Consider the following 13,339-nt stretch of genomic DNA (forward strand, 5'->3'; position numbering starts at 1 on the left):
ACATATATGATCATAAAAAAGAATATTATTATTTTTTTAATATCATTCCTCAAATTCACATTGTTGTCATCAACAAAACTTGCTTACTTACCAATAAGTAGAAGCTTATCTCCTTCCTCTTACGGGGGTTATTTGATCCAACCCTTAAACAACAAACCATATCATGATTTCCACACCATCAAGATCATCAAACAGCATGAGTATTATCATTTATGGAACAAACAAACAATTCAATTTCAAGCTTTAACTATCAACCTTTTCTTCTTTTGGAGAATGAATGCATCAATGGTGCAACGGGTTTGGACCGGTTGGGACTCGTCGCTTCTCGACACCGTAGCGGGGATCGATGTCGTCGTTGTCGTCGGTGACGGGATGGGAATGCTTTGCAGGTCGATTCGTTCCGTGGTGATGGACAAAGGGGGTGAAGTCTACTTTGTTGGCTAGTACCTTCCTTGTTGAGGAAAAGGTGATGGTTGGTGATGGTTTTGGATTGAATTTGGGTTTGAAGAGGTTTAGTTCATGAAGAAATAAGAGGAGAAGAGAGATCCAAAGTAGGGTAAAAAGGAAGTGGGAGATTTTGAATGTCATGGAGGAGGAAGGAGAGAGAGAATAAGAAGAAGGGTTTGAAAGGGAAGCATGGAGCACTAAAAGCAATAAGAAATTGAAGATCAAAGATGGGTTTTTTATGTTGTTGAGTGGAGAATGACAAATTTAATGAAATGGGTTTGTATGAAAAGGTTAGGGGAAGCTTAAAAATGCTACCTTTTTAAGGGTAGAGGAGAGAGAAAGTTTCTTAGAGATAAAGTAAGACAAGATTGTTTGAAAGATTTATATAATAAATGGGTTTGGTTATCAATTGTTGTGTCCAAAAGGGTGTATGATTTGAGGCAAACCCACACGCCAAATTTAGTTTTTGAGTGAAGTGAAGAGGAAAAAGAGAGGTGGGGAAGTGTGTAATGCATTTGTTTTCCAATGGAGGAAGCAAAATGGTTCATATTTTGAAGAACAAAGCATTGGCAATGTCACATTTTATAGAGCCGTCAAGGGAAAGACTACTTTTAAGCTGTGGACAGCTCCCAATCTTGATTTGGACGGGTGGCCTTTAATCCAACTTTTGTGTTGAAATAGGTTTTTGATGATGTTTGATATTTGTCATGAAAATCTATGTGGGTTTCAAACATGAGGGTACGTACACGGTCCTCTTTCGGGCTTTTCCTCAAAGTTTTAAAACGCGTCTATTAGGGAGAGGTTGCTTCATTCCCCTCTCCAACTGATGTGGGATCTCACAATCCGTCCCCCTTGGGGTCCCAACGTTCTCAATGGAACACGGTTGGGTGCTTGGCTCTGATACCATTTGTAACAGCTTAAGCTCACCGCTAACAAATATTATTCTCTTTAGGCTTTCCCTTTCGAGCTTCCCCTCAAGGTTTTAAAACGCATCTATTAAGGAGAGTTTGCTTTGTTCCCCTCTCCAACCGATGTGGGATATGTTCGACAACTCCATAAGCCTCAGAGGAGGCTTCTAATGTATTTTGTTCGAGGGGAGGATTGTTGAAGATTATTATTGGGAGTGAGTCCCACGTTAGCTAATTTAGTGGAAGATCATGCGTTTATAAGGAGGAATACTAAACAAAGCCATGAGAGCTTATGCTCAAAGTGGACAATATCATACCATTGTGGAGAGTCCAAGGTCTCACAATCCACCCTCCTTGGGGGCCTAGCGTCCTCGCTGGAACACTGCCCGTTGCCTGACTCTGATACCATTTGTAACCGTCCAAGCCCATCGCTAGCAGGTATTATCCTCTTTGAGCTTCCCTTCAAGATTTTAAAACACCTCTCAGCTTACCCTTTCGAGCTTCCCCTCAAGATTTTAAAACACCTCTACTACGAAGAGGTTACTTGGTTCCCCTCTCCCACCGATATGAGATCTCACACAAATGGTTCAATGAGAGCAAGAATTTCTAAAAACATTTCATTTTTTAGAAGAAGAGTCATGACCATGCAAGAAAGTCCCTCCTTCCGTTGTTCGTTGATTTTCTAAGATCTAACATTTCGTTTCCCTATTAAAGAATTATATTTATTCGTACTTCTATTCTTCTATCTACATCATATGTATAGAAAAGTAGTCAAGTTAATACCTCACTTGAAACTCTTGTGATATGCATCTGTTCATATTAGAATCAGCCCATTCATCGTAGTAGGGATCATGGGTGGGTCACTCCCTACCTTGCCATCGCTACCAAGTAACAAAGAGATCACGTTAGGGTCGATGAAGGACTTAATTCTCCATTAACAACTATAAGATATCTTATCTTATAAGGTATTCTAACTTCTAATCCCACCAGGACGACCGAGTAGACATGTTCTTTCTCGACCCATTCTCGCATCAACCCTATTAATAATTCACATCCCAACACAACCTATAGACCTTGAATGATCTATATATGATATAATTTAGAACTCGACACGATGTTAGGTTGAGTTGTAGGGTTATTATCGGTGAAAGGAGTGGAGGTGATTGGGGCCAAGGGGGTGCCCCTTACCTTTATCCACTTTTTAGAACATTCAAGCACATACATGTTTCTATACTTCTCTTTAATTCAATTTTGTTTTTTTTTTTTTTATATATCTAAATAGTGTTTTTATATGCTCAAAATGTTTGAATAATGATATTTCATTGTGAAATCCCACATCGGTTGAAGAGGGAAACGAAACATTTCTTATAAGAGTGTGGAAACCTCTCCTAGTAGACGTGTTTTAAAACTGTGAGACTGACAACGATATGTAATGGGTGAAAGTAGACAATATCTACTAGCGGTGGGCTTGAGCTGTTAGAAATGGTATCAGAGCCATACATTGGGCGGTGTGCTAGTGAGGACGAGCTGACCCCTAAGGGAGGTGGATTGTGAGATCACATATCAGTTAGAGAGGGGAATGAAGCATTCCTTATATCGTGGTGTGGAAACCTCTCCCTAGTATGTTTCGTTTTAAAAACCGTGAGACTGACGATGATATGTAACGAGCCAAAGTGGACAATATCTGCTGGTGGTAGGCTTGTATGCTATCAATGAGTAATAGATGTTGATATACGTTAAACGCTAACGTAAACATAACTCAATGGATTAACACAAGTTCAAATCTTCAAATCCTATTTGTTGTCGTTGGAGGATGCCGAACGTGTAAGCATGCAACCGAGGCAAGAGGAGCAAGAGAAGAGCGAACTCAGATTTGGAAAACTTTTAGAAATTCTTATTTTGGTTTGATTAAGGTTCTTGTTTTGGGACATGTCCCAAACCAACTTTTCACTGTTTGGTAATGAAGTGTGAGAGTAGTGATGAAAAGGGCTGTGATGGGAGGGGGCCAGAGAATGGGCATTTGATGAACTTGTTGATAAGTCATTGTCTTGCAAAAATGGAATGCATTTGGTCTCTCTTACATATAAATCATATCTCATGCCTTTTGATTTTGTGTGTTTGTCACTTGCAAAACCCACCAACTACTCTTCCATGCCATTTGCTACGCACCATCCTCGAATCATTCTATCTCAAATTTCACGATTTTAAAACACGTCTACTAGAGAGAGATTTCCACATCATATAAGAAATGCTCTGTTCCTGATCTCAGAGTTCTGTTCCAGTGCTTAAATGCACGTTTATCCAAGAAATAAGACCTCCTTCATTTAAGAAAGCTATCCCTTATGGTCTAGAATTCAGGCATACTATATGTAACAGCTCAAACACACCGTTAGCAGATATTGCCCTCTTTGATCTTTTCCTTTCAAGTTTTCCCTCAAGATTTTTAAAACGGGTCTACTAGAGAGATTTTCCACACTAGTATAAAAAATGTTAGGTGGGATCTCACAATCCACCCTTCTTCGAAATTAGCGTCTTCATTGGCACTCGTTCTACTCTCCAACAGATATGGGATCTCACATCATGACTCAACTCCAAGCCTCGGCCATCAGAAAAGCTTACTCTTTTCGCTTTTGATTGGTGTCAGCTTTGAGTGTTGTGATCATTGGTTCACTTGTTTTTTGAGGAGTAAATGTAAATATGAGAGTGAAAATTTGAAGAGTAGAGAAGGGTCAAAGAAGGGGGAGAGAGTGTGACAGTTGGTCTTACAGTCAAACAAAGCACTGTCTTCAATGGAGGGTAAAGCTGGGAGTACAATGGCCTATATCCATCTCTCTCTCTCTCTCTCTCTCTATCTCTCTGAAAAACAACCGTCTTCAAATTATTGTCCTCTCGTGGCTCTGCTACTCGGGTTCATCGGGAGGAACCCGAGTTAAAAATGACGTGGAGTTGAACGACATTAAGACATGGGTTATAAAGCAAAATTGAGTAGGAAGGAAGAGAATATATACCAAGTTGTTAGGGTCTCCAATCCAAGGGTTCCCTTTGTGTTTGGTAGGTGAGGTTGATATCATAGCTTAACATTTAAGCCCACAGCTGTGTCTCTAAAAAGAAACAACAGTAATATTGATAGGTTAAATATCTGAGTAAGCTGTCCCAACCTCAACCCACGTGAACTGTCCCCCGTCAGATGCTGCTGCAGTTTTGTGCTTAGTTTCCCTAATTACTTCCTTTTATCTCTCCCTCGCTTTCACCTGCCATTGCATCCACACGCCCTATGCCATCCTATCATTCCTATCCACTCACTCCCACACTCCCCTCCCCCCCTCTCTCTCTCTCTCTCTCATTTTTACTTTCAATAAATCTAAACATAGCGCTTTAAAGTTACTTATTGAGAATAGATGCAAATATGTTTTCAAAATCCTAGTAACTCAAATGGGTATGTGAGATCACACATCGGTTGGAGAGGAGAACAAAACACTTCTTATAAGGGTATAGAAATCCAAATTATAAGGGTATAGAAATCCAAATGGGTCTGTGAGATCACACATCGGTTAGAGAGGGGAAGGGAACAAGACACTCCTTATAAAGGTGTAGAAATCCAAATGGGTTTGTGGGATCACACATCGGTTAGAGAGGGGAACAAAACACTCCTTATAAGGGTGTAGAAATCCAAATGGGTCTGTGAGATCACACATCGGTTAGAGAGGGGAACAAAACACTCCTTATAAGGGTGTAGAAATCCAAATGGGTCTGTGAGATCACACATCCGTTGGAGAGAGGAACGAAACATTTCTTATCAGAGTGTAAAAACTTAGTTTGTGAGATCCCACATTGGTTGGAGAGGAGAACGAAGCAATCCCTGTAAGGATGTAAAAACCTAGTTTGTGAGATCCCACGTTGATTGAAGAGGGGAATGAAACATTCTTGTAAGAGTGTGGAAACTTGGTTTGTGAGATCCCACATTGATTGAAGAGGGGAACAAATAATTTCTTATATGGGCGTAGAAACTTCTCCCTAGTAAACGCGTTTTACAATCGTGAGGCTAACAACGATACGTAATGAACCAAAACGAATAATATTTGCTTACGATGGAATTGCATCTCTACCTGTAGTTTTGCTCTCCCCCAACACAATCATAAAATAGCTTTCTCTTTCCCAAAAGTGGTCTCATTCATTATTTTGAAGGTAGATAATGATAGGTTAACATCCTCCTTGCTTCTACTATTTCAATTACGTTTAAATATTCACAAATCCTTCTCTATCTCTATCTCCATCTACGCCTCTTCTTTTCATTTTCATGATGAAACAAGACATGTTTGGTTTAGATCATGTAAACCCCAGCTCAATGGATCAAGAACATGAGGAGAACTCCTCCTATCTACATTTCCCACATCCTTTTCTCGACGACGAAGACCTATTTTTGACTCACTTTTTATCCCAACAACAGCAGCAACAACAACAACTCGTCAGTGGCGGAGATTGTTGGAAAGAACAAGACCAAGAACAAGAACAGGAAAAAGCAGACGATGTTGGACATGATCATAAGCAAAATTCAGAGAAGAAAGGTAGAAGAAGCTTGGAGGTGAAGAAGAAGAAGAAAGGTAGTAGTAGTAATAGTAATAGGAAAAATGGAAGCTCCACCACAAAGAGAACAGGGAAGAAGGACAGACACAGTAAGATCTGCACAGCACAGGGCCCAAGAGACCGTAGAATGAGGCTGTCCCTTCAAATTGCAAGGAAATTCTTCGACCTTCAAGACATGCTAGGCTTTGACAAAGCTAGCAAAACCATAGAGTGGCTTCTCTCACACTCAAATTCAGCCATCAAGGCTCTCAAAAACAACAACAACAACAACAATAGCGGGGTTAGCCACGGCAGCGCGTGCTCCGGGTCGAGTGAGGTTGTGTCAAAACAAGACGCTGGTGGTTCCATTGGCACTCCCAAACACAAAAAGGGCAGGCAATTACAAACAATTGGTAGAGAGTCAAGGGCTAGGGCAAGAGCTAGGGCAAGAGAAAGAACAATGTTGAAGAAATCTCCACAACCCATTTCCATTTCTCAACATTATTTGAACTCAGATGAGACCCATTTGGAAGATTGCCCTAAAGTTTTTGCCTTTTCTGATGATCTCTCATCAATCCACACCTTTTTCTCAGGTAATATCACCACTTTCTTGCCCTAATTCCTTTTTCTCATTCCACATTACTCAAATTACCCTAATTTATTCATCAATTCCTCTATACAATCAAAAACCCTAATTCTTCTTCTTCTTCTTCCTTTTGTTTAATTTATATAATAACCTAAACATTATCCAATTGGGTTTCTGCCAGGTTTCGTTTGATAATCATTTAACTACGTGCGGTGATACTTTTGTTTTCAGTGTTCTGTTCTTGAAATTTATACTCGTTTTTCCTTATTTTCTTCTTATTATTTTTATCTTTGCTTAAGAATATTTGTGACGATGTTAATAGAAAATTGATAGCAAAACAAAGATACATACGGGTGAAAATAGTGTTTATAAGCGGAAATTTAGTTTTTATTAAACGGGTCTTTAGATTATCCAATGGTTATCAAACGGGTCGATTTTAGTTCTTGAAAATAATACTTGTTTTTAATAATTTCTTTAATCCTTGTTAAGGAAACATAGGAGTTTATAACGAAATTTTCAAATACAATTGTTTTTAGTTTTCAAAACGAGGTCGTAGATGTCTTGCAATGTCTCGATTGAATCTTTATCGGTCGAATTATTGACATATAATTCTTTGGGTGAAATTTAAAAAATATAAAAGGAAACAAAAGAAAATTTAGCCAATTTCTGAAATTCAAATGATGGCTCAACTCTTATTAGATTGAATTCATTCCTATTGTAGATCCTATTTAGCCCTCCTTTTTATCCTATACAAATTGTTGCTATTACTATTCACTCAAAAGTGAAAGCAAATTACCTAAAAATCTAACCCCAAATCATAGAGCTACTATTGTCTCATTTTTTTATATTGAGGGACCAAATACACAAAATTTTTGAAGTTCAGGGACTAAAAAATGTTTCGTTCCCTCTCCAATAAACGTGGGATCTCACAATCCATCCATTTGAGGGCCCAGAAAACGCGTTTACTAGGGAGAGGTTTCGACACTCTTATAAAGAATACTTAGGTTTACCTAGAAAATGGTCTCTACGTCTCTACTAGGAGGAGATTTCCACAACTTTATAAAGAATACTTGGGTTTCCACTTAGATTTGCCTAGAAAACGTGTCTACTAGGGAGAGCTTTCCACGCCCTTATAAAGAATACTTAGGTTTCCACACTCTTATAAAGAATACTTAGGTTTGCCCAGTACTAGGGAGAAGTTTCCACACACTTATAAAGAGATTCGCCTAGAAAACGCATCTACTAGGGAGAGATTTCCATACCCAAGAAACTTAGGTTTCTACGCCTTATAAAGAATGTTTCGTTCATCTCTCCAACTAATATGGGATCTCACAATCCACCCCTCTTGGGGGCCAAGTGTTCTTGTTGGCACACCGCTTGGTATCTGGCTCTGATCATTTGTAATAGTCCAAGCCCACCGCTAACAGATATCGTTCGCTTTGGTTTGTTACGTTTCGTCGTCAGTCTCACAATTTTAAAATATGTCTAGTTAGCAGAGGTTTTCACACTCTTATAAAAAATGTTTTGTTCTCCTCTTCAACCAATATGAGATCTCACACTAACAAACTTCGTAAGATCATAATTAGTCCAACACTACGTATAATTTTAGACTAAAAAGTCGGAGATTTGAATCACGACCCACAACCGAGATGCACAAGTTAAGTTAAAGATGAAGGAGGGTTAGGGGTTTTTGAAGATGTAGAGTGTTCACAGGTCTGTCAAAGTCAAATAGTGGGAACATCTTACGCCACTATGATATCAAAGTCATGGTGTGCAGCGTAGCCCTGCTGAGCTCTGGGCTCCCTCCTCTTCCTTTTTTGACTCTCTTTCCCCAACCCATTTTTATTCCTTCAACCCTACAATCCCCATTTCTTCCTTTTCATGCACCTAAATCTGTGCCTATATAATCGTTTACATCAAAACTTTACCTCAATCGTTGGTGTTTGAAGACGTAGGATACCTTGTTGAGGATTATCGAGAGGAGCAGTCTCACATCAGCTAATTAAGGGAAAGATCATACCTTTTGGAGAAACCAAAAGCAAAGTCACGAGAGTTTATGCTCAAAGTAGTATTCAGCCCGTCAGACTGCATGCATTCTGTTAGGCTATGGATTATAGGAACAAATGTAGTTGAATGAGACAACAGGTGGGTTACACGGTCCATTGTGCCGAGATGTGAGTTGCAGGTGTGGACAATATCTTACCACTGTAGAGGTTCATAATTACTAAAATATTATCAAAATCATGCCCTTAACTTCATTATGTCAATAAAATCCCTCAAATGTCGTACAAAGAAGTTGTGAATCTCGATAAGTGTCAAATAAATGGTGTACTTTGTTCGACGGGAGGATTGTTGAGGACTATTGGAACACCATCTCCATAAGTATGAAACCTTCTGAAGAAACCCTAAAACCATGAGAGCTTATACCCAAAGAGGATAACATCGTACCATTGTATCCACAAACAACATGTTAGGTTGTTACAAACGGTTGTTCCTTAAACTTTGCAATTACTTTAACATAATGAGAACATGGGAAGAGAACAAAAGTTGTTGTTGTGCATTTCACATAGAGAATATAATAAAGTAGAAATGGTTCTAAGTGTTGATCGAGTCTGTCTCTTGTGTGGAAGCCTTTCTTATCACCAAATGCATTTGATCAAATCAACACAATGGCTTTGCATTTTGCTATCAGGTTCTAACACGTTCATTGCTACCAAAAAGCATTGCATACACGTTTACACAACTTAACATCTAGTCCTATTAAAGAGATGCCTACAAACTTTTTATCTCTTGCTGTTAAACCTTAGGGTTGGTGTCATGTTTTGGTATCTTCTCTTTAACCACTTAGTACAGATGTTACCGAGCACCGAAACCTAATTGTTCGTTGTGGCTTGTTATGTATAGCTATCAGCCTCATGGTTTTAAACTGCGACTTCTAAGAAGAGGTTCCACACCCTTATAAGTGATGCTTTGTTTTTCTCTTCAACTGATGTGGGATCTCACAATCCACCCCTCTTGGAGACTCAGTATTCTCGGCACACCGAGTAAATATTGTTCGCTTTAGCCTGTTACGTATCGTCGTTAGCCTTACGGTTTTAAAACGCACCTACTATGGAGAGGGTTTAGCCCTACTCTGACCAGTGTCTTGCACTGTCGGGTGATTGGCTCTAATACCATTTGTAATTGTCAAAGCTCACTGCTAGCAAATATTGTTCGCTTTGACCCATTACGTATTTTGATCAGCCTCACAGTTTTAAAACGCGTCTCGAAGAAGATAAGGATAAATAATATAATCTTGGTCTCCGACCCCGTTTAGCTAACCAACAGAAATCTCTCATCCTTTACTCCTCATTCGTAGTCGTGTTTGTAGCGAATCTCCACAAGGTGTGGTTGTAGGAGTTAAATGACAAGTCTATGACATAAGTAAGAACATTTTTTAGGTTGGAATATTTTGAGAAGCATATGAATGTTTTGTTCAAAGGTTATTGGTTTAAACCTAGGAGTGTTTGTGGCATAAATGTCTGAGCCACCACCAACTTTTGTAAGACCTCAAGCTGTGTCGAAGGCTAGAGAAGAAACAGGATATTTGGCATTTTTTTCTGTCTCTTTTTATTTTTATTTTTTACTTTTGTTTCCCCAAATCGTCAGAAAAAGCAAATTCCATAAAATCTGTTTGAACAGAATAAAATCTTGGATTGCTCGCATATGTAGGCAAATCAAAAGGGGCCTTGTCCTTGTAACCTTGTGTGCTAGACTATAACCCGAGTAGGAAGAAGTGACAACTAATTATATTCTCTATAGTACATTTTAAGACATTTTAGTTCTAGCGAGTGTAGACATAATTTTAGTAACCGGTTATACACTCCATATTGACCCAACATGAAATAGTAGAGGGCAATCTAAGATGAAAACATGTAAAAGGGGTTTGGAATGGGCATGCGACCATGAATAACACGTCTTGGACAAGTATGATTGAGATATCTGACATGTAGCTATAGGCAACATGAATTGGACAAGTATGACCGACACATCCAATATATGACCATAGGCAACACGACTTGGATAAGTATGATAGAGACATATGATATATGGTCATAGACAACACGACTTGGATAAGTATGACTAAGACATCTGACATGTGGCCATAGACAACACGACTTGGACAAGTATGACAGAGACATCCGACATGTGGCCATAGATAATACGCATTGGACAAAGATGACCGTGACATGGATTGATCGATTGAAATTTGAATGAATTGAATGGACTTAATAATTGGGCTTCATAATATATGGAAAATTGAAGTGGTATTGGGCTTAGTAATTGGGCTTAGTAATTGGGCTTAGTAATTGGGCTTAATAATTGGGCTTAGTAATTGGGCTTAGTAATTGGGCCCAAAATTGAAAGCAGAAGAACCACATTTGGTCCCTCCGCCGTCCGCCTCATCGGCTTTTTACGCATTTCCCTCTCATTCCAATTCCGAATGCAAACAACAATGCTCTCCGTTTCCCCTTTCTTCCATTTCATTCTTCTCCTCTTCTCTCTCGCCGATCTCCTCAACGCCGCCGCCGCCGCCGACTACCTGAAGCTCCCATTGCTCCACAAGAACCCCTTCTCCTCCCCTTCCCAAGCCCTCTCCTCCGACACCCACCGCCTCTCCCTCCTCTTCTCTGCCCTCCGCCGCCGCCCTAACCCCACTCTCAAATCCCCTCTCATCTCCGGCGCCTCCACCGGCTCCGGCCAGTACTTCGTCGACCTCCGCATTGGCACTCCTCCCCAGAGCCTCCTCCTCGTCGCCGATACTGGCAGCGACCTCGTCTGGGTCAAATGCTCCGCCTGCCGCAACTGCTCCCACCACCCTCCCTCCTCTGCTTTCCTCCCCCGTCACTCCTCCTCCTTCTCCCCTTTCCATTGCTTCGACCCCCACTGCCGCCTCCTCCCCCACGCTCCTCCCCACCTCTGTAACCACACGCGCCTCCACTCCCCCTGCCGCTTCCTCTACACTTACGCCGACGGCTCCACCTCCTCCGGCTTCTTCTCCAAGGAAACCACGACGTTGAAGACCCTCTCTGGCTCCGAGACCCGTCTTAAAGATCTGTCGTTCGGGTGCGGCTTTCGGATCTCGGGTCCGAGCGTTTCGGGCGCCCAATTTAATGGAGCACGTGGTGTCATGGGATTGGGCAGAGGTCCGATCTCCTTCTCCACTCAACTCGGCCGACGATTTGGCAATAAATTTTCCTATTGTCTTATGGATTACACACTCTCTCCGCCGCCCACCAGCTACCTGATGATCGGCGGCGGCCTCCGTAGCCTCCCCGTGACCAATGCCACAAAAATCAGCTACACCCCATTGCTAATTAACCCTCTGTCACCAACATTCTACTACATTGCCGTCAAGAGCATCACCGTCGACGGCGTGAAATTACCCATCAACCCGACCGTGTGGGCCATCGACGAGCAAGGAAACGGCGGGACGGTGGTGGATTCGGGGACGACGCTAACGTATCTGGCAGAGGAGGCGTACAAGGAGGTGCTGAAGGCGGTGAGACAGCGAGTGAAGCTACCGGCTGCAGCCGAGTTGACTCCGGGATTCGATCTATGCGTGAACGTATCAAACGAATCGCAGCGGCCGAGTCTACCACGAGTGAGATTCCAGCTGGGGAATGGTGCAGTGTTTGCGCCGCCGGCGAGGAACTACTTTCTGGAGACGGAGGAGGGGGTGATGTGCTTGTCGATCCGAGCAGTGGAAGGCGGAAATGGGTTCTCGGTGATTGGGAATCTGATGCAACAAGGATTCCTGCTGGAGTTCGACAAGGAGGCGTCGAGGCTGGGCTTCTCAAGGCGGGGCTGCGGCCTTCCTTGAACCTTCGTTCCTCCTTTGGTTCTTTTTTCACGACTCGACTCGACTCGACTCACTGAGTTGGGAACTCGTGACCCATTTTGGATTTGCCAAAGTTATTAATAATAATAATAATAATAATAATAATAACGTACTTACTGCATTTCTGTACACAAAAACATATTCATTTTTAATTTATTTGTCTACTTCTATCACCCTTTTTAATATATATTATATAATTAATTAAATTATTATTTAAATATATACATTTGTTGTCCTGTGTGATTACTCATTCAATAAATAAGTATGTTTTTGTTCCTATTTTTTCGAGTCCAAAAGGGTGAGTGTGTGAAATGGTTCAAGCCCACCGCTAACAAATATTGTCTGTTTTGACTCATTACGTATCGTTATCAGTCTCACGATTTCAAAACGCGTCTATTGGTGTGAAGTTCCACGCTTCCATAATAAATGTTTTGTTCAGTGTTCTTGAAGTTAAAAGAGTCTTAGAAAACGTTTTTTTTTTATTCGAAGGACTTTTTTCTTGAAAAGTCTTTTGGAGTTATTGTAGACTTCAGGTCTTGATGGTCTTTCGGCCCAATTAGTTGAATTTGGGCCGAGTTATTTAACGAGTCTAAATATCACCACTTAATTTGACTAAGCTAGCTTATTCGATCGATTCATTTCGTTGAAGACTTGCAACATTGTTGGATTTTCCCATTTTAATATGCATGTTCAATGTTCAATCTTCATTTCAGTATGTTTTGTCTTCATTCACATGCATTTTAGAAAAATATCTACCACATCACTATACATGACATGTTTAATCATGATTGAGTCACTGTCTTTTTTAGTCATTCTATCCTCAAGATTATTTCCATTCGTACGCGGTCTCGATTCATTTATGTTCTGTGTCACATATTTTATGTTAATAATTGAAAATAAAATTATGGGTTTTACGAAAAACATTCTCTCTCGTCACATCCAATCATTGTATGG

At 40.7% G+C, this 13,339-nt stretch overlaps 2 protein-coding genes and 1 long non-coding RNA gene across 3 annotated transcripts; 2 read left to right on the forward strand and 1 right to left on the reverse strand.

Moving 5' to 3' along the window:
- Positions 1-13: 13 nt before the first annotated feature.
- LOC111808037 lies at positions 14-770 on the reverse strand. The gene is made up of 2 exons (XR_002817016.1): positions 256-770; positions 14-143 (listed from the first exon to the last, which is right to left on the reverse strand). It is a non-coding gene; the product is annotated as an uncharacterized LOC111808037 (long non-coding RNA).
- Positions 771-5,700: 4,930 nt separating this feature from the next.
- LOC111808635 (transcription factor CYCLOIDEA-like) lies at positions 5,701-6,537 on the forward strand. Its single transcript, XM_023694750.1, has one exon. The coding sequence runs from the start codon at positions 5,701-5,703 to the stop codon at positions 6,535-6,537; it is 837 nt and encodes a 278-aa protein (XP_023550518.1).
- Positions 6,538-10,813: 4,276 nt separating this feature from the next.
- Positions 10,814-12,552, forward strand: LOC111808317 (aspartyl protease family protein 2). The gene has a single exon (XM_023694229.1). The coding sequence runs from the start codon at positions 10,988-10,990 to the stop codon at positions 12,365-12,367; it is 1,380 nt and encodes a 459-aa protein (XP_023549997.1). The 5' UTR covers positions 10,814-10,987; the 3' UTR covers positions 12,368-12,552.
- Positions 12,553-13,339: the final 787 nt, after the last annotated feature.

Source organism: Cucurbita pepo, chromosome LG13 (assembly GCF_002806865.2).
Source record: "Cucurbita pepo subsp. pepo cultivar mu-cu-16 chromosome LG13, ASM280686v2, whole genome shotgun sequence".
Lineage (NCBI taxonomy): Eukaryota > Viridiplantae > Streptophyta > Magnoliopsida > Cucurbitales > Cucurbitaceae > Cucurbita > Cucurbita pepo.